This window comes from Helianthus annuus, chromosome 11 (genome assembly GCF_002127325.2).
Source record: "Helianthus annuus cultivar XRQ/B chromosome 11, HanXRQr2.0-SUNRISE, whole genome shotgun sequence".
NCBI lineage: Eukaryota > Viridiplantae > Streptophyta > Magnoliopsida > Asterales > Asteraceae > Helianthus > Helianthus annuus.
In genome coordinates, this window is record NC_035443.2 from 117,065,646 (window position 1) to 117,085,740 (window position 20,095).

The window sequence follows — 20,095 nt, forward strand, 5'->3', positions numbered from 1 at the left end:
TTGTTAGGATCACGTATCTTGACATACACTGGTTTCTTTGGTACAAGGGTTAAAAGGTGAAACTCCACCACACGGGAAACATGAACTTGTGTAAAAATGTTTTAACGTGAAAAATAGTATTTAAAACAAGCCGATCTACGTATGTACAAGTGGTATATTCGTAGGACCGGGTGTCGAGAAAATCATGTTTTTATAAAAATGGATAAAGTGTTAACAAATACGATTTCTATAAACTACAAGTGTAGAAACACTTGTAGAATAAAAGATCCGACAAAATAACAATATTTACAAAAATTGTCGGGAAGTTGTAAGAAGTAAGTTGTTCTAAAAACGAGGTTTTTACAAGACTAAGTTATGTTATGAATAGATCCACTAAAAATAACGAAATCTACACCGTAGTTTTTGTAAAAACTACAAGTTCATGAAACAACGCGGTTTTACATACTAGTCTTCTATTTGAAGTGTTGAAAATTGATTCGGTTGATTTGATAAATTGTTGAGATGATTTGTAAAAGAAAATGATACGCTTGAAAGCGTGGCCACCTCCAGTTACAGGGGAAACTCTGGAGAAATTTTCTAAAAATCTAACACTTAGAATTATTTACAAGTGTTAGACTACTTTGACATGTTTTCAAATATATTTCGCCACAACTTTATTTATAAATAATCGGAGGTGGGATTTTCACAAAACTAAAAGTGATAAATATTTATTCGGTAAATATATTTTGTCACCTCACTGTTTATGATTATTTTGTGAAGATATATAAATATTATTTTTAGAGTAAAAATAATATTTACTAACCTTGTCAAGCCCGAAATATTACAAACGCCTTCACGGCAAACATATAAGTTACAACGGTAATTACTATTACCACTTAATCACCAAAACGTAACTTACGCTTTATTCGGAAGTATTCATAAGCATGTATTGTTAAAACATTATTTTGGGAAAATATTATGAGAAAAAAAAAAAAGGGAAATATATTATTTTTGAGAAAAATAAATATATTTTGAAATAAGAAATAAAATATATTAAGTGGGACTTAATAAAATAAAATAAGTATACATGTATTTGATTTCCCCCATCCTTGGGAAGGAGAATGCGTATCAAATATATATACGAAACGGTTGACTAACTGTTTCCCAAAAACATAATCTATGAAGCTAAAGCACGGCCATCCGTCTAATAGAATTAGCACATGTAGGTCGTTGCACAGCACTTGGATATTGGATTGCTTGATTTTGTGACGCATTCACTGTGAGTTCATGTCCCCCTTTTCTCTTAACTGTTTTCAGTTTTATAAACTGCGGGGGTGAAATACATGTTACAATGATTATGGATATGTTATACATGGTATGGTTAGCATAAGGAGGGTTATTACTTAGATCATGTGAGTGGGTAGGCAGAAACTTGAGGCCATTAATCCTCGTTGAGGACCGAGGGACAGGAGCGGTAGATCTATCTGGGTGTAGCGAGCCCAGCCCCAGGTCCAGCATAACGGACCTCGGGGTGACTTAGTGCCCGACGCATAAATCCGCTAGGTTTGAGTCATCCCTACTTGCACTTCACACATATCAGTGGACTTGCAACCCATTGGTGATCTCTTTTATTTCCTTATTTGCTACATACCAGGGTTTTTGATAAAGATAAAGGTTTATTTACTCATTTTCGCATGAACTCGCTCAACATTATTGTTGATTTTTCAACTTACATGTATTTCAGGGAATTAAGGATCTGGCACGGTTTAGCAGGATTTCCCGCTGCATTTAGACTCAGAGTCATCCGGGTTCAAGGCATATGGCTCTTTCCTGGACAAGCCATAGCCCCTGAACCATGTTTATTTATGTTTGCATTATGGTAGTAGTTGTACTGTTTAAGACAAGTAATGGTTGTTGGGTGTTTACCCATTTAGACAATGTTTGACAATTTTATTTTCAATGAATGACTTTGCATGATTTTAAATTCATATAGCTTGTTATGGTTAAGCTATGGTATTAAGAAGTCACACCAAATTAACCACGCTTCCGCAAAGCCAGGGTGTGACACTTGCCATCGGTAGGATTAGTGGTATTTTGAAAAGCTTTTCTTAGCACCCAATCACCAACTCGAAATCTCCTAGTCCTTATATTCTTGTTATATGCCCTGGATATTCTTTGTTGATATGCTGCCATCCTTAGCCTTGCTGCATCCCTTTTTTCATCTATAGTATCCAAATCTTGACATAAGGCTTCAGGATTCTGTTCAGGATCATGTAGGATAGATCTTGCAGTATAATACGCCCCATATTCTACTTAATTCGACATATAAAATAAATAGGAAATTTTTTTGGAAATTTCGGCATGACCCATTCGTTTAAAACCATTAACCACCTGTTTTACACAACAAACTTCAATGTTTAACATTCTTGACAAATCCCAAAACGGACAAAGCTTACATTGGACACGACATGACTACAACTACTAAGTTTTTACCCAACGACAAAGTATCAACATACTACATAGACTTAAAGTACATATGACCAAAAACTTAACCCATTTCAAAATAATTTGTAACGGAAGCGTGAGGCGGGCGTAGATCAAGTGTGCACGTTCCAAGCCGTCCATACGCCTAAGTCGAGGATTTACCTACATTCAACAACAATTTTAAAAAAGTTAGTCTTACTACTTATTTTGCTTACAATACCACCTATTAGCCGCATTCAATTGATTTCATTCTTATCATCATGCATTCGATTTACCCATTTAAATGGGTAAGCTTATATTCTCATAAAGAGACTTATGCGTATCGTTTACAACCCGGTAACAACGGGTTGTTTGCTTTCAACATAAACCTTTCGTCCTATCCATATAACGGATTGAACTTCATGCACTATGATTTTGCTTACACGACCACCCATTCTAGTCGGATGGTCTCATATTCTTACTCGACCTAGTTACATGAACCGGTCGACATGCATAACATAGCATAATTTTTCGTTAGCATAGACAAATCCGCAAAAGGGTTTGCTAATTTATTTACTAGCACCGTAATCACTATAACATAGTATAATCATTATAACAAGGTTTATTCAATATAATTATTAACAAATAAAAGTGAACTTTCGTATGCAACGGAACATACCTCGGTCTTGTGATCCTTCCGATTTCTTAGAATTCGAACCTTCTTCCTTCACACCTAGGTCAACATATTCATTCATTCGTTTAGTACCCCAACTTTCATTCCATCACGTTCCAATTTACACATAATTACTCTTTCAAGCATTTCATCGAACACCTAGTGTGCGTTACATAATAAAGCATAGTGTACAAGCATTTTAAGCATGACTTGCTATTTCATCCTATATGTCATCACTACTCAATCTAATTCTTACAATTCCTTTAATCTTCATCAATTTATCTAGCATTCGGGTACTACAAGCTGAATTACATATCAAATTACATATATTCACAATTCCTATAATCTTCATATTCATAACACAAATTTCACAAAGTGGGTTTATAGAGGCTTTCTTTCAATTAACCAAAATCAAGCATGATTTCTACTCTAGGGAGTATCCTTAACATCTAAACAACACAAATCATATCACAATTTCATGATTGGGTCGAAACCCTAATTCTAAACATCACCAAAATCAGAAATTCGACTTACCAGTTTACTAGGGATGCTTAGATGATCGAAACTTTATAACATGCAGTTATCTAACATTAATTTTTCCTTGTCAATTGGTGAATTTTTACAAGAACAAAAGGGTAAACCCTTGTTCCCTGCTCCTGCTCGATCCCAAACACGCACAGGGTGTGTGTTTTGTGGTTTCAACATAATTAAACCCTCACTAATTATAATTTACATATTACCCCCTTAAGTCTTGTTACATTTGTAACTATTATCCTTAAAACCCCCTTTTAAGTACCATACTACCATTCATCCTTAATCATATTAAGTTTATTATTATTTATCGCGTTTTTTGGGGTGTTACAAGTCTACCCCCCTTAAAAGAGGTTTCGTCCCCGAAACGTGGACATATCACAATTTTAAATGTGTACATACCAAAAAGAAATGGATAGTGCTTCCTCATCTCATCTTCCGCTTCCCATGTGAGTTCTGACCCCTTTCGGTGCTGCCATTGTACCAACACTTGTCGGACAGCCTTGTTGCGGAGCTTCTTCACCTTGACATCTTTAATGGCTATTGGTCTTTCTACATAATTCAACCCCTCGTCTAACTCAATGTCATCGAGAGGTACTAACGCGGTTTCATCCGCAAGACACTTTCTCAAGTGCGACACGTGGAAGGTATTGTGAATTCTGTCTAGAGTAGGCGGTAATTCTAATCGATATGCAACCCTTCCAACACGAGCCAAGATTTTAAACGGCCCAATATACCGAGGGCCTAACTTACCCCGTTTAAGAAAGTGGATTAAGCCTTTCCATGGCGACACCTTCAATAGAACGAAATCTCCAACTTGAAATTCAATAGGGCGCCTTCTCTTGTCTGCATAAGCTTTTTGTCGATCCTGGGCTGCTTTCAAACGAGTTCTAATCAATTCAATCTTTTCATTTGTCACTGCTATTAAATCACTTGGCACGAGCTCCCTTTGCCCCACTTCACCCCAACATACGGGAGTTCTACATTTTCTTCCGTATAGTAATTCGTAAAGTGCCATTTGAATGCCACTAGGTAACTATTGTTATAAGAAAATTCCACTAGTGGTAAATGGTCATCCCAACTTCCCCCAAAATCTAAAGCACACGCCCTCAGCATATCAATAAGTGTTTGAATGGTTCTTTCTGACTGACCGTCGGTTTGAGGGTGGTAGGCGGTACTTATGTGTAATTTCGTCCCCACACTCTCATGAAATCTTTGCCAGTAATGAGAGGTAAATCTAGTGTCCCTGCCCGAGACAATTGACACGGGCACCCCGTGTCGAGACACAATCTCGTTCATGTAAATTTCCGCTATTTTCTCGGAAGAATAAGCTTCTTTAATGGGTAGAAAGTGGGCGCTTTTCGTAAGTCGATCTACGATTACCCATATTGTATCATGCCCCTTTTTCGTTCTTGGAAGCTTGGTTACTAAATCCATCGTTAGTTCCTCCCATTTCCACAACGGTATCCCCAAAGGTTGTGATTCCCAGTAGGGCTTTTGATGTTCCTCTTTCACTTGAGAGCACGTTAAGCATTTTGCGACATACTTTACGATATTGCGTTTCATGCCCGGCCACCAATAATTGGCCGTCAATCTCGATACATCTTTGTAGCCCCGGGGTGGACCGAATATCGTGATTTATGAGCTTCTTCAAGTAACGCGGTCTTGACTTCACAGAAACGCGGTATCCAAACTCGGCCGAATCTCATCTTAAGTCCGGTCGAGTTTTCTTCCAGCTTATCGGCCACACCTTTTAACCTTTCTTTCTTTAAGTCTTCTGCTGCAAGCGACTTCCTTTAGGAATCCCGTATCATCTCAAGTAATTGTGGAGTAACTATCATTTTCATGGACCTCACACGAATTGAAGGTGGAGTCCCCTTTCGGCTTAGTGCATCCGCCACCACATTCGCTTTTCCCAGGTGATAAAGGATATCGCAATCATAGTCTTTAATCAGTTCTAACCATCTTCGCTGCCTCATATTCAAGTCTTTCTGTTCAAAGAAATACTTGAGGCTCTTATGATCCGAGTAAATTGTACATTTCGTACCGTATAGGTAGTGTCTCCAAATTTTTAAGGCGAACACTACCGCTGCCAATTCCAGATCATGTGTTGGGTAGTTTACCTCGTGAGGCTTTAGTTGCCGCGAAGCATATGCAATAACCTTTCCCCTTTGCATCAAAACACAACCTAACCCCTGCTGTGAAGCATCTGAATAAACAACCAGATCTTCGGTCCCATCTGGCAATGTCAGGACCGGAGGACTCGACAATTTCTCCTTCAGTATACGAAAGGCCTCTTCCTGTTCCTTACCCCATACAAACTTTTCTTTCTTTCTCGTCAATCTGGTTAAGGGTAGAGCTATCTTTGAGAAATCCTGTATGAACCGTCTGTAGTATCCCGCGAGGCCTAGAAAACTTCTTATCTCAGTCGGACTCTTCGGGGGAACCCATTTCATTATGGCATCAATCTTTGACGGATCCACTAAAACACCTTCCGCATTGATCACGTGGCCTAGAAACTGTACCTCCCTGAGCCAGAAGGCGCATTTTGGAAATTTTGCGTAAAGTTTCTCCTTGCGGAGGATTTCGAGTACTTCACGCAAATGCTTTGCATGCTCGGCTTTGCTTCGCGAATAGACTAAGATATCATCTATGAACACGATTACCGATTTGTCTAACATGGGTCGGCACACCCGGTTCATAAGATCCATAAACGCAGCTGGCGCGTTCGTTAATCCAAACGACATGACTAGAAATTCATAGTGCCCATAACGGGTTCTAAATGCAGTCTTTGGAATATCTTCTTCCCGTACTCTAACTTGATGGTACCCCGAACGCAGGTCTATCTTGGAGAACCAACTCACCCCTTGTAATTGATCAAAAAGGTCGTCAATTCTAGGTAAAGGGTAGCGGTTCTTTATGGTCAGCTTATTTAGCTCTCTATAGTCGATACACATGCGCATCGACCCGTCTTTCTTTTTAACAAATAAGACAGGTGCTCCCCAAGGCGACACACTCGGGCGTATTGATGTGTGTAAAATGCAACATATAAATTACATCAAATGAGGCATAAAACTAACCCTTTTTAAGTACTAATGTTGGAAAAAGAGTGTTTTTGTCTTCCTTTTGTATTTTCAGGATTAAAAGAGCTCGAATTCACAAAAGAAGCAAAAAGACAGCTAAATCTAACACAAATACAAGAAAAGGAACATAAGTGGATTGCCCGACCCCTCAACAGCATCCTCCCAAGAAAAATACAGAAGGCAGAAGACTGAACACGCCCCGTGCTCAGCCAGCACGGGGCCGTGCCCAAGAAGCAGCAGAAAAGACAAACTTGTAGAAGCTTCTATTGCCCACCACGGGGCCGTGCCCAGTGAACACGGGGGCGTGGCGAAAGTATAGCAGGCGCATTAATTGTAATTGTGAATTACAATTAATGAAGAGAGAGAGTGTCAGACAGGCACGGGGCCGTGTCCAGCGGACACGGGGCCGTGCCCAGCCTTCTGTTCAGCCTATAAATAGGAGTGCTTGGTTTCATTGCAACTCATCCCTTGGCACACCACCTCTCTCACACTTCATCCACCACCCACCACCATTACAACACCATCATCCACCACCATCATCCATTGTCCATCATAGAGTGTGTGAGTCGTCTCGGGATCCAAGATTGATCGTAAGAGTTCTTGACAATCAAGGCCATGTTTGCCTAAGTCTCTTACATCACTTGGTGAAGACAAGTGTTTAGTATAATACTTTTTATTTTTAATCTTTTGCACTTTTTATTTGGTTTTGTATTAATGACTTTAATAACTAGTTGCTTATGTTGAAGGTGATCTTTCCTTATCGTTTGTCCGTGGTGTCTTGGCATTATTTTACTGTCTATATAAAATAAAAGATTTTCACCATTCATATCTCCACGGTCTATATGGAGGTATGTTGGCTACCTGGTCGGGGGTTAAGGGAACGGTTTGGTAAGGGTCTTGCCCTTGTTCAGCGTTTAGAGGTCCTGCAAGGGACCTGGGTCAAATTTAGTAGGATCTCCTTCAATGCCCATAGGTATTGGATGGCGGGGATCCAAACTCTTTGACCCCCTCATAAGTTAACTACTATTAATACTATAACCTGGCTATTTAGGACTGTATTCTTGCTGACTCAGACTACTTAGTCGAGGGTAACGTCACCTCCAAAAGAGGTGCCTACCATAATTTGCATTAATAACTTAATTCATTATCTTTCAATAATCCGACCCTTTAGGATTGTATCCTTGCTGACTCAAACTACTGGGTTTAGGGTAACGTCGCCTTCAAAAGAGGGGCCTACTACAATAACTAAGATAATCTCTTAAATAAGTGCAAAAGTGCGAAAATAATCAAAGGTTATACTAATACACGAGTCGGATCCAAGTGATTCATCTTGTCTATCTGTTTTTATTTTTATTTTATTTTTCAGCATTTAGTTAGTTTTTATTTTCTTAGTTTAAAAAAATCTTTTCTAACATTTTGATTTAGTTAGACGTTGAGGATAAACCGGTACTAAAAGCTCTTGTGTCCTTGGACGACCTCGGTATCTTACCAACACTATACTACGTCCACGATGGGTGCACTTGCCCATATGTGTGTTTAGTGTTAGTGAATATCGTGTTTTATAAATTTAAAACTTGGCTAAAAGTGTAAAAAGGGCTTAAAATATATACCTAAAATATATTACACTACACACGCATCACGTATGAAACCCTTATCTAGAAGATCTTGCAGTTGTGTCATTAATTCGCGCATCTCGGTGGGAGCAAGTCTATAGGGAGCCTTTGCAACGGGTTTCGCACCCGGATTTACTTCGATGCGAAACTCTATTTCTCTCTCGGGTGGGACTCCCGGCAATTCTTCTGGAAATACATCCGGAAATTCATTCACGATCTCAACGTCTTCAAGCTTCGTGAGGGTTTGTCGGGCATCTACTACATAAGCTAGGTATGCTCTACTCCCGTTAAGTACGTATTTGAAAGCTTGGACCAAGGTGCACAACTTGGTTTCTACGTTTCTCTCTCCTTGAATACTCAATTGTCTTCCACTTGGAGCTTGGATGAGCATTATCTTATTTTCGCAATTAATTTCCACATGGTGTCGCACCAACCAATCCATCCCCACAATCATTTTAAATTCCTCCAAAACCATAGGTATGAGGTCAATGTCAAATTCCTCATCTTCTATAGTGAATTTGCAGTTTCTACACACCTCGTGTAACATATAGATCTTACTATCGGCTATTTCTACTTCTAGAGGCATCGGCATTCGTTCAATCTTAAAGGACGGATGTTGTATAATTTCATTCGAAATAAATGACATAGTAGCTCCAGTATCGAACAGAACATAAACCGGTATGGAGTTTAGTAAAAAGATACCTGAAATCACATTCGGGTGAGACTTGGCTTCTTCGGATGTAATTTGGAACATTCTCCCTTTGGCCCTAGAACCTTCTTGCTTCTTATCTTCTTTCCTCGACTCTTGCTGGAGTTTTGGGCATTCAGATTTGATGTGCCCCTTTTCGAAACAATTGAAGCAAGTCTTTGGGCTACTCGGACATTGATAGGATGAATGTCCCTCCTTACCACATTTGTAGCACCCCTTTTTGCCCAACAGACACTCCCCAGTATGGAGTTTTCCACAAGTCTTGCAAGGAGTGATTCCACTTTTTGACTTTTCCTTCCTCCCTTGGTCTTGAAACTTTCCCCTTTTTGATGGACTCGAGCTCGTACCTTTTTCACTTGGTCTCTTCTCACCACGTTCTTCTTGCCTTCTAATTTCAATTTCTCTATCCCGCGCCAGATTAATAAGCTCATCAAGGGTTTCACATTTCGAGGGAGTGATGAATTCCCTGAATTCTGCCTTCAGTATGCCGTAAAAGCGATTGATCTTCATTCTTTCGGTTTGCACAAACTCCATACAAAACTTCATCTTATCCAAGAAAATATTAGATATCTCATTTATCGTCTTGTTTTTCTGTCGGAGGCGTAAGAAATCTTCTTGAATCTTATCAATGGCTGACTGAGGGCAATGGTACTTCATGAAGGGTTCCTTAAATTCTTGCCAAGTCATTGTCTGAAGTTTGTCCTCACCTATCTCCTTACTATAAGCATCCCACCAATCTTTCGCTTGAAGGGTGAGTTGTCCCGTAGCGAACATCACTTAGTCCTCCTTATGACACTGACTTCATTTAAACACCGCCTCCATGCTTAAAATCCATCTTTGGCACATTATTGGATCGATTTTACCATCGTACGTGGTAGGCTTGCATGCCATGAAATCTTTATATGTGCATCGTTTTTCTTTGTCTTTACTTTTAGACCCTTCAATTAATTCTTTCAACTCTTCGATTCTACTTGCCATCATGGCATCAACAACTCCCAACACCCGATTCTCTACTTCTTGAGCTAATCGTGGAAGATTAGCTTGCATAACCTCCTCCGCTACCTTCACGACCCTATTGTGAAACACTTCTTGACGGGCCGTGTCATCATCTTCATTAGTGTTTCTTGCATCAGCCATCTATAAAACAGCATTTTCATTCATCATTAACGCAAGCTTTTAGTACATCATATTTCATAAGTCCGACTTTACTTCATTCATATTCCCATATTTTAGAATTTACTCACTTTTTAAGTTTTCATCATTCGTTTACATTATTCAACTCATTACCCTTTGTCTCCTCCGAGTCCATCCCTTGTAATTACTATTTGTGGTTACCTACATCTATGAGGCCTTATATGGACTTCACGCAACAATTTAATAGGCTTTCGAATAATGCAGAAACTTAGAATGTGAAAAACAAGGCAAATCAGCGGTCTGGATTTACACTAGCCGTCGGCGATGGCAGGGGAGCCCGTCGGCGATGGCTTCTAAAAATGGGCGTCGGGTGAAAAACACCGTAGGCAGGAACTTAGGCCGTCGGCCATTTTAGGGGCGTTGGCGACGCACAACAACAGCGTTGGCGACGGCTTGTCCGTTGTCGATTTGCTGCAGCTTTGTTTAAACACTTTTTATCGCATTTTCGGGCCGTTTTCAGCTATATAGTTCCTGGAACTTCCCATTTCGCATCCCCTCATTACGTACAAAAATACTTATCTTCAATATCTACATTATAAGCTTACTATGCATACTTGCGTTTACCGAAACTTAAATTTTTACCTCGTCGGCGATCTTGGAACGAGCACACTTTCGAGCGAGCCATTGGTTTGAGTTCAAGCGTTGTTACTCTAGCTCGAATCCCTCAAACCTAGGCTCTGATACCAACTTGATACGCCCCATATTCTACTTAATTCGACATATAAAATAAATAGGAAAATTTTTTGGAAATTTGGACATGACCCATTCGTTTAAAACCATTAACCACCTGTTTTACACAACAAACTTCAATGTTTAACATTCTTGACAAATCACAAAACGGACAAAGCTTACATTGGACACGACATGACTACAACTACTAAGTTTTTACCCAACGACAAAGTATCAACATACTACATAGACTTAAAGTACTATGACCAAAAACTTAACCCATTTCAAAATAATTTGTAACGGAAGCGTGAGGCGGGCGTAGATCAAGTGTGCACGTTCCAAGCCGTCCATACGCCTAAGTTGAGGATTTACCTACATTGAAAAACAATTTTAAAAAAGTTAGTCTTACTACTTATTTTGCTTACAATACCACCTATTAGCCGCATTCGATTGATTTCATTCTTATCATCATGCATTCGATTTACCCATTTAAATGGGTAAGCTTATATTCTCATAAAGAGACTTATGCGTATCGTTTACAACCCGGTAATAACGGGTTGTTTGCTTTCAACATAAACCTTTCGTCCTATCCGTATAACGGATTGAACTTCATGCACTACGATTTTGCTTACACGACCACCCATTCTAGTCGGATGGTCTCATATTCTTACTCGACCTAGTTACATGAACCGGTCGACATGCATAACATAGCATAATTTTTCGTTAGCATAGACAAATCCGCAAAAGGGTTTGCTAATTTATTTACTAGCACCGTAATCACTATAACATAGTATAATCATTATAACAAGGGTTATTCAATATAATTATTAACAAATAAAAGTAAACTTTCGTATGCAACGGAACATACCTCGGTCTTGTGATCCTTCCGATTTCTTAGAATTCGAACCTTCTTCCTTCACACCTAGATCAACATATTCATTCATTCGTTTAGTACCCCAACTTTCATTCCATCACGTTCCAATTTACACATAATTACTCTTTCAAGCATTTCATCGAACACCTAGTGTGCGTTACATAATAAAGCATAGTGTACAAGCATTTTAAGCATGACTTGCTATTTCATCCTATATGTCATCACTACTCAATCTAATTCTTACAATTCCTTTAATCTTCATCAATTTATCTAGCATTCGGGTACTACAAGCTGAATTACATATCAAATTACATATATTCACAATTCCTATAATCTTCATATTCATAACACAAATTTCACAAAGTGGGTTTATAGAGGCTTTCTTTCAATTAACCAAAATCAAGCATGATTTCTACTCTAGGGAGTATCCTTAACATCTAAACAACACAAATCATATCACAATTTCATGATTGGGTCGAAACCCTAATTCTAAACATCACCAAAATCAGAAATTCGACTTACCAGTTTACTAGGGATGCTTAGATGATCGAAACTTTATAACATGCAGTTATCTAACATTAATTTTTCCTTGTCAATTGGTGAATTTTTACAAGAACAAAAGGGTAAACCCTTGTTCCCTGCTCCTGCTCGATCCTAAACACGCACAGGGTGTGTGTTTTGTGGTTTCAACATAATTAAACCCTCACTAATTATAATTTACATATTACCCCCCTTAAGTCTTGTTACATTTGTAACTATTTTCCTTAAAACCCCCTTTTAAGTACCATACTACCATTCATCCTTAATCATATTAAGTTTATTATTATTTATCGCGTTTTTCATTTTTGGGGTGTTACACAGTAGGTATCGCCATTTCCGTCTGAATCATTGCTTCTGCTCCAATTACCAAGGAGAATGGGGTTTGGCCTGTCGCATTCTTTACCATTGTCCTATCAGCCCACAAAACAAAGGGTAATTCTTCTGCCCATCTTCCTTTTTTGGCTCCAAGTCTCTTCTTTAAGTTATTGACAATTATCTTGTTTGAGGATTCTGCTTGTCCATTCGCTTGAGGATGCACCAGAGTAAACGTGATCATTTTGATTCCCCAACTCTTGCAAAAGTCAGTGGTCCTCTTGCTTATAAACTGGGACCCATTATCACAAATGATTTCAGCTGGTACCCCAAACCTGGTCAGGATATTCCTCTTTATGAAGGACACTACTTCTTGGTCTCTAACTTGGACAAATGCTTCAGCTTCAACCCACTTAGAGAAATAATCCGTCATTGCTAGCATAAAGACTTTTCCTCCCGGAGCTTTTGGTAAATTCCCTACTATATCCATCCCCCATTTCATGAACGGCCAAGGGGACGCTACAGGATATAGTGGTTCAGGTGGTTGATGTAGTATATTACTATGCCTTTGACATGCATCACACCTTCGAGCATATTCTGCAGCATCTTTCCTCATCGTTGGCCAATAATATCCTGTCCTTAATACTTTGGAGAAAAATGACCTGCCCCCAGTGTGGTTACCACAATCCCCTTCATGTATATCCTGAAGTACTTCTTTGGCTTCAGGACCCTCCAAGCACCTCAAATACGGTCCTGCAAGAGATTTTTTGTATAAAACATTGTTTATAATAGTGAATCGTGATACCTTCATCCTAAATGCCTTAGGATTTTCATCTCCGGGGATATGTCCTTCCTTGAGATATCTCATGATTGGAGTCATCCAGGATTTAGGATCCTTTTCAGGATACTCTGCTCCAGGATCCTGAATACCTGCTACTTCTTTATCCTGAGGATTCGTTGCAGGATACAAGATATGTAATATTGGTATTTGGGTCCCGTCTGGTATCTTGATCGATGATCCCAGGTTTGCTAAGGCATCTGCTTCAGCATTATCCTCCCTTGGTACCTGTTCAAGTGTAAAAACATCGAAATATCCTGCTAATTTTTTGAGAATATCGAGGTATTCGATTAATTTCTCACCCTTGACTGCATAGGATCCATTAAAATGATTAGTAATTAGCAAGGAGTCAACATATACTTGCAAATTCTTGATACTCATATTCTTAGCCAATTCTAATCCTGCAATTAAAGCCTCATACTCTGCTTCATTATTAGTAGCAGGGAACTCACACCTAATAGCCTGGGGTAATATGTCCCCCTGTGGCGATTTTAGTAGTATTCCCAATCCTACTCCTCTTACATTAGATGCACCATCAGTATATAACGTCCAGGATCCTGAAGATTCTCCTAACTGTTGGACTTCTAGGTCTACCTCATCCTGAATGTTACTACTGAAATCAGCCACAAAGTCAGCTAAAGCCTGAGACTTTATTGCATTTCTAGGTTCATACACTAAATCATAAGCACTCAACTTCACTGACCACTTGGCCATCCTGCCTGACATCTCTGGTTTCCTAAGCACATTTTTGACAGGATAATTTGTTTTAACATGAATCCTATGTGTCTCAAAGTAATGTCTAAGCTTCGTTGATGCCATAACTAATGCTAGTATCAATTTTTCTAAATGAGAATACCTGGTTTCAGCATTTAACAAGCTTTTACTAACATAATAAACAGGATATTGCTGACCTTGATGATCCTTTACAAGGACGGCACTTACAGCATTCCCTGATACTACGAGGTATAGGGATAGTGGTTCACCATTCTCAGGCTTCATCAGTAGAGGTGCAGTTGAAAGATATTGCTTCAAATCCTGCAGGGCTGCTTCATGCTTCTCACCCCATTCAAATTTCTTATTCTTTTTCAGGATATCATAAAACTCTTTGCATTTCTCTGAGGATCTTGAAATAAATTTGTTTAATGCTGCCACTCTCCCTGTTAATCGTTGAACATCTTTCATACTTGAGGGTGATTTAATATCCAAGATGGCTTTAATCTGCTCCGGGCTTGCCTCTATTCCTCTTTTGGTCACCATATATCCTAGAAATTTTCCTACCCCTACTCCGAAATGACACTTAGCAGGATTTAGCTTCATGTTATATTGGTCCAGGATATCAAATGCTCCTTTAATATCCTGGAGGTGATCTTGGGCTTTCTTTGATTTTACCACCATATCGTCAATGTATACCTCCATGGTGTCCCCCAGCTTGTCTTTAAACATCATATTTACCAATCTCTGGTATGTTGCACCTGCATTTTTCAAACCAAAAGGCATAGCCGTATAACAATAAATACCTGTTGGTGTCATGAAGGCAGTATCCTCCTGGTCAGAAGGTTCCATTTGAATCTGCTGAAATCCTGAGGATGCATCCATGAAGGTCAACATTTCATGCCCGGCATTAGCATCCACCATTGCATCAATGTGAGGAAGAGGAAATGGGTCTTTAGGACAAGCCTTGTTCAAGTCTGTGTAGTCTACACAGACTCTCCATTTCCCATTTTTCTTCTGTACCACGACTACGTTTGCTAGCCATTTTGGAAATTCAACTTCTCTGATCATCCTGGACTTCAACAGTCTTTCAACTTCCTCTTGGATAATAGTATTCCGCTCTGGAGCAAATTTCCTTCTTTTTTGCTGAACAGGTGTGAGTGATAATGTCTTTGGATATACCTGTCATATCCTCATGCTTCCATGCAAACGTTGACATCCTGCATTTCAAAAAGTTAGTTAACTGCTCTTCAATATCCTGAGGGATATTGGTTCCTACGAGCACCGACATATCAGGATTATCCTGATCCAGGATAATTTTCTTCACATCCTGCTCCGGATCCTCCACAATATCCTGGGCCCGCATCTTTAATTGCTATGCTGCACTAGGCTTGGTCGAGGGTTTCATCGAGGATGAGTAACATTCTTTCGCCTCCTGCTGATCACTATCGACTTTGACAACTCCCCAAGGGGTAGGGATCTTGATGCATTGGTGATATGTTGATGGCACAGCCTTCATATCATGAATCCATGGTCTTCCCAGTATGATGTTATAGCAGGATAGAGAATCCATCACACAGAAACGTTGTATCGAGTTGAATCCTTCAACATATACTGGTAACTTTATCTCTCCCACTGTGTTCCTGGCCTCTCCACTGAACCCAACAAGCACGGTGGACTTTGAAGTGATATCCATCAGAGATACATTCATTCTCTTCAGAGTCTCTAGTTGGATTATATTGACGGAGCTGCCATTATCAACCAATATCCTGCGTACAAAATGGTTAGCCACATATAACGTTATTACTAAAGCATCATGATGAGGATCCTGGACAGTATCCCTGTCATCAGCATCAAATGTGATCACTTTGTCAGTTGTGAGGGTAGTCATCCTGACAGGTTTGTCTCCCCTTTCAGCCTTAGCTTCTTTTGCATGTCTCTTCGCCGCCGAATACGAAGTCCCACAAATGTCGGATCCTCCCGAAATGAAGTTGATTATCTTGGCATCCGCGGGGGGTGAGGCTGCTCGTTCAGGATCCTTCTCAGTATCCTGACCCTTATTCTTCTTTCTTCCTAAGAGATCTTTCAGATACCCCTTGCTCAGAAGATAGCTTATTTCTTTCCTTAGGGCAATGCAATCCTCAGTCACATGTCTGAAATCTTCGTGGAAGGCACACCATTTTGACTTGTCTTTCCAATCAGCTTTTTGTTGATTCTTTCGAGGCCACCTAGCCTTGTCTCCTAAACCCTGCATGGCATACATCAATTCAGGAATGTTAACAGAAAAGCAATATTCAGATAATTCAGGATATTCTTCAGGATCCTCGTCTTCGACAGCATTCACTTTCTTGTTATCATTTCTACCATATGGCTTAGAGCGGTATGGTTTGTACGAGGATTCTGACTTCCTGTTAGTTGATTCATATGTTGAGGATGCATTCATCCTCTCTTGCATTTTCTTATCATCCTCCAGCCTGATATATCTCAATGCCCTGTTACGAGCTTCATCCAGATTTCTGCAGGGATTCATCACAAGATCCTGGTAAAATTGGGAATCTTTCTGCAATCCCATCTTGAAAGCCTGCATAGCTGTTGCGACATCAAGGTGTGGGATATCCAAGGATTCCCGGCTAAACTTATTCACATAGTCCCTCAAGGATTCCTGAGGTCCTTGAGTTATCATGTAAAGATCACTGGTTAATTTCTCAAAACTCCGGCTGCAAGAAAATTGACTATTAAATAAGTTAACCAAATGAGCAAAAGAAGTAATTGAGTGAGGAGGAACGTTTAACAGCCATTTTAAGGCTGATCCTGTTAAGGTAGAGCCGAAACCCTTGCATAAGCATGATTCCTTAAGTTCCGAACGGATAGGATTGATTTCCATCCGTTCCCTATACTGGGCAATATGCTCCTCAGGATCCGTGGTTCCATCATAAAGCTTCATGTTGGGAGTTTGGAATCTTTTTGGGATTTCAGCATCACAAATAGGATGCACAAATCGAGATATCCTGTGGCTATCCTGGGATACTTCAGGAATTGGCTGAACCACCCCAGGTACACTGGATATCATATCCTTTAGCTACTGAAGCTCCCTAGATAATGTTGATGTCACAGCTGTATCCTGCAAAGATCCAACACTGTTAGTGGCAAGAGTATTATTATTATTAGACACGTTACCAGTCTGAGGATTCTGCCCATATCCTAAAGCATATCCTGAGCTCCTCATGGTTGACATCCTGACCGAGGAGGGTATTTCAGGAGTATGATTCTGAGGAAGGCTGGGCACAATATTCCCCCTATTATCCTCAGTGTACACGGCCGAACTGAAGTTCAAAGTTCTGGGTTGTAGCGGAGTGACGATATCCTCAGCAGATCTGCTCGAACCGGACTTCAGGAGTTGTATTTCCCTCAATAGCATTTGGTTTGTTTCCTGTTGCTGCCTCATTTGTTCCTGCACACTTCCAAACAAGGTTAGAATTTCATCATTAGAAGCTAAAATCGGAGCAGATCCCTGAATACTCCGAGTATGGATAATATCCTGAGGTTGTGAAGAAGATTGCATCCTTGGAGGAGGTGGTGGAAGCACCGGACCAGTAGTAGCAGAAGTTGTAGCAGACACAGTGGAGGAGCTCATGCTTGATCTTGTGGCCATTGCAAACAACGTAGTAAAAAGTTTGGAAAATACAAAACCAAGTAGTGATCTGGCAAAAGTTTTTAGAAAAAATAGCACCACTTGCCCCACGGTGGGCGCCAAATTGTTTTGGTCAAAAATTACCGAAGTAATTAAGTGATCAAATTAGTTAAGTGAGGTAGTGTGCTAAAAAGTGTGTTGAAAATATGTTGGTTAAGTTGTTTAGAAAAACAGTATTCAGGATATGGCTCAGGATATTGAGCTGTATCTACGATCAAACAATGAGCAAAAAGTAAAGGGGTTAACACGAGATGTACGAGGAAAGCCCTTGATCAATCTAGATCGCCGGCATAAAACCTCGGGAGCTGACAATCGCAGCTGCCTAGTTCTTCTTATTGCTTTAAACTTCAGGATACAGTGCAGGATATTGACCAGATCGCTAAGTGTTACAATGCGAGAGTGAAAATTGCTAGAGAACAAGTGTGAGAGTGTAGTGAGTGTAGTTGTGATGTCCTATTTGATCCGGTATACCCACCTATTTATAGTAACGAATTACAAACGAAAATTCCTATAAATATGGGATGCTCCGAATATTCCATTGTAAACGTTGTAGACCGAGTAATGCGGCTTCAACGTCTTTATTCGAACGACTTGGACCGAGTCTTCCGCGAAATGATTCCTTGTGAACGTTGCTAGCTTCTAACCCATGTACCTGCACATAATCCGTTAGTGATCCTGAGGATACCATTCAGGATGTTACCAATATCCTGAATCAGCATCCCGGATGTGAACAGATATCATATAACCAAGATATAATCCAAGATATTTCTCAGGATATGGGCTCAGAATTTCACCCATAACAGTTCTCAAGTAGTGAACTAGTACTCCTATATTAGAATGTATATATATGACTCGAATATAGTTTAAGAAATGAGTTAAACTATTAAATAGTAAAATTCTTAAGCTATTTCCTGTCGATATATATGTGTTACATATATATATATATATATATATATATATATATATATATATATATATATATATATATATATATAGAGTGGGGATCCTACGGAAAGTGTGTTTTTCCTAAAAAGTGTAAAAAGTCATAAAACACAATAATTTCAGGCATAAAACACACCTAAAACTCACAAATAATAGAATGAATATTACTAAAACACCATATTCAAACTCTAATAGTCCATAAAAACTTCAAACACATCATCGTAGAACTATGAATATAAAACACACAATGCTAAACAACATAAAACACAATAATATTTGTCATTCCACAATGAGAGCCTTAACATCTAAAACACAACACAAAACCCACATACATGATGTTTTAGTAATCTTCATCATATTATTTGTGGGTTTTTGGTGTGTTTTATGGTTGACATTATGGTGTTTTATGACTTTTTACACTTTTTAGGAAATTTGGACTTTCTGGCCAACTCCTATCCTATATATATATATATATATATATATATATATATATATATATATATATATATATATATATATATATTAAATCATCTACTTATATAGTAACATATGTTTTTTTGTATACTTTTTATGTATGAAATATCATTTGTTTCTTTAGTACAAGTTATAAAATATAAAATACTTTATATATTTTTGCACACCTTCCATGTATATGTAAATGTACATGTGCTTATATGGATATAACAAAAGCATATATAATAAAATATAATATTTTCATAGTGTTATTATGAGAATCATGTTTTAATATTGTATTAATCAATAAACATGTTTAATGATGCTAAGGTATGTATTTTAAGTCGAGTAAAATTCTAGGTTATATCATTAATCATAAAACATATTACTTGCATTGAATAATATTTTATATTATTATATTTCAGGGGTATCATACCGAAATTGTGTTATCTTATATTAATATCTTGATTAAGATATTAATGTTAATATCATAATTAAAAAGTTATAAGATTTATATTGAATTATATTCATATAATTGTATGAGTATGATATATATAATATACCACAAATTTTAATATTAATATAACATTATTAATATATCATCTTTATATATTTATAATATGAAACATAACATAACTGTAAGATATAAATAGGGGTTACACACAATGTTTTTAAAACCGGACTGGGCCGGCCGGTCTGACCGGTCTGACTGGGACCCGGAGCCTTTACCGGGCCGGTTCAGCACTTCAGTCTGTTTCAACATTAACCCAGCGGTCGAGCCGGGGGCCGGCGGGTCGTCGCGTAGGGTCGGGCCGGAAGA

General features: G+C 38.8%; 2 protein-coding genes and 1 long non-coding RNA gene across 3 annotated transcripts; all 3 read right to left on the reverse strand.

Annotated features, from left to right (window-relative positions):
• Window positions 1-2,482: 2,482 nt before the first annotated feature.
• Window positions 2,483-3,707, reverse strand: LOC110927968. Its single transcript, XR_002586039.2, has 3 exons — window positions 3,650-3,707; window positions 3,122-3,175; window positions 2,483-2,625 (listed from the first exon to the last, which is right to left on the reverse strand). It is a non-coding gene; the product is annotated as an uncharacterized LOC110927968 (long non-coding RNA).
• A 152-nt stretch (window positions 3,708-3,859) lies between these two features.
• Window positions 3,860-4,664, reverse strand: LOC110932017. Its single transcript, XM_022175381.1, has 2 exons — window positions 4,049-4,664; window positions 3,860-3,915 (listed from the first exon to the last, which is right to left on the reverse strand). The coding sequence occupies exons 1-2, from the start codon at window positions 4,662-4,664 to the stop codon at window positions 3,860-3,862; spliced, it is 672 nt and encodes a 223-aa protein (XP_022031073.1).
• A 3,685-nt stretch (window positions 4,665-8,349) lies between these two features.
• On the reverse strand, window positions 8,350-9,825 carry LOC110932016. The gene has a single exon (XM_022175380.1). The coding sequence runs from the start codon at window positions 9,823-9,825 to the stop codon at window positions 8,350-8,352; it is 1,476 nt and encodes a 491-aa protein (XP_022031072.1).
• Between the last annotated feature and the right edge of the window lie 10,270 nt (window positions 9,826-20,095).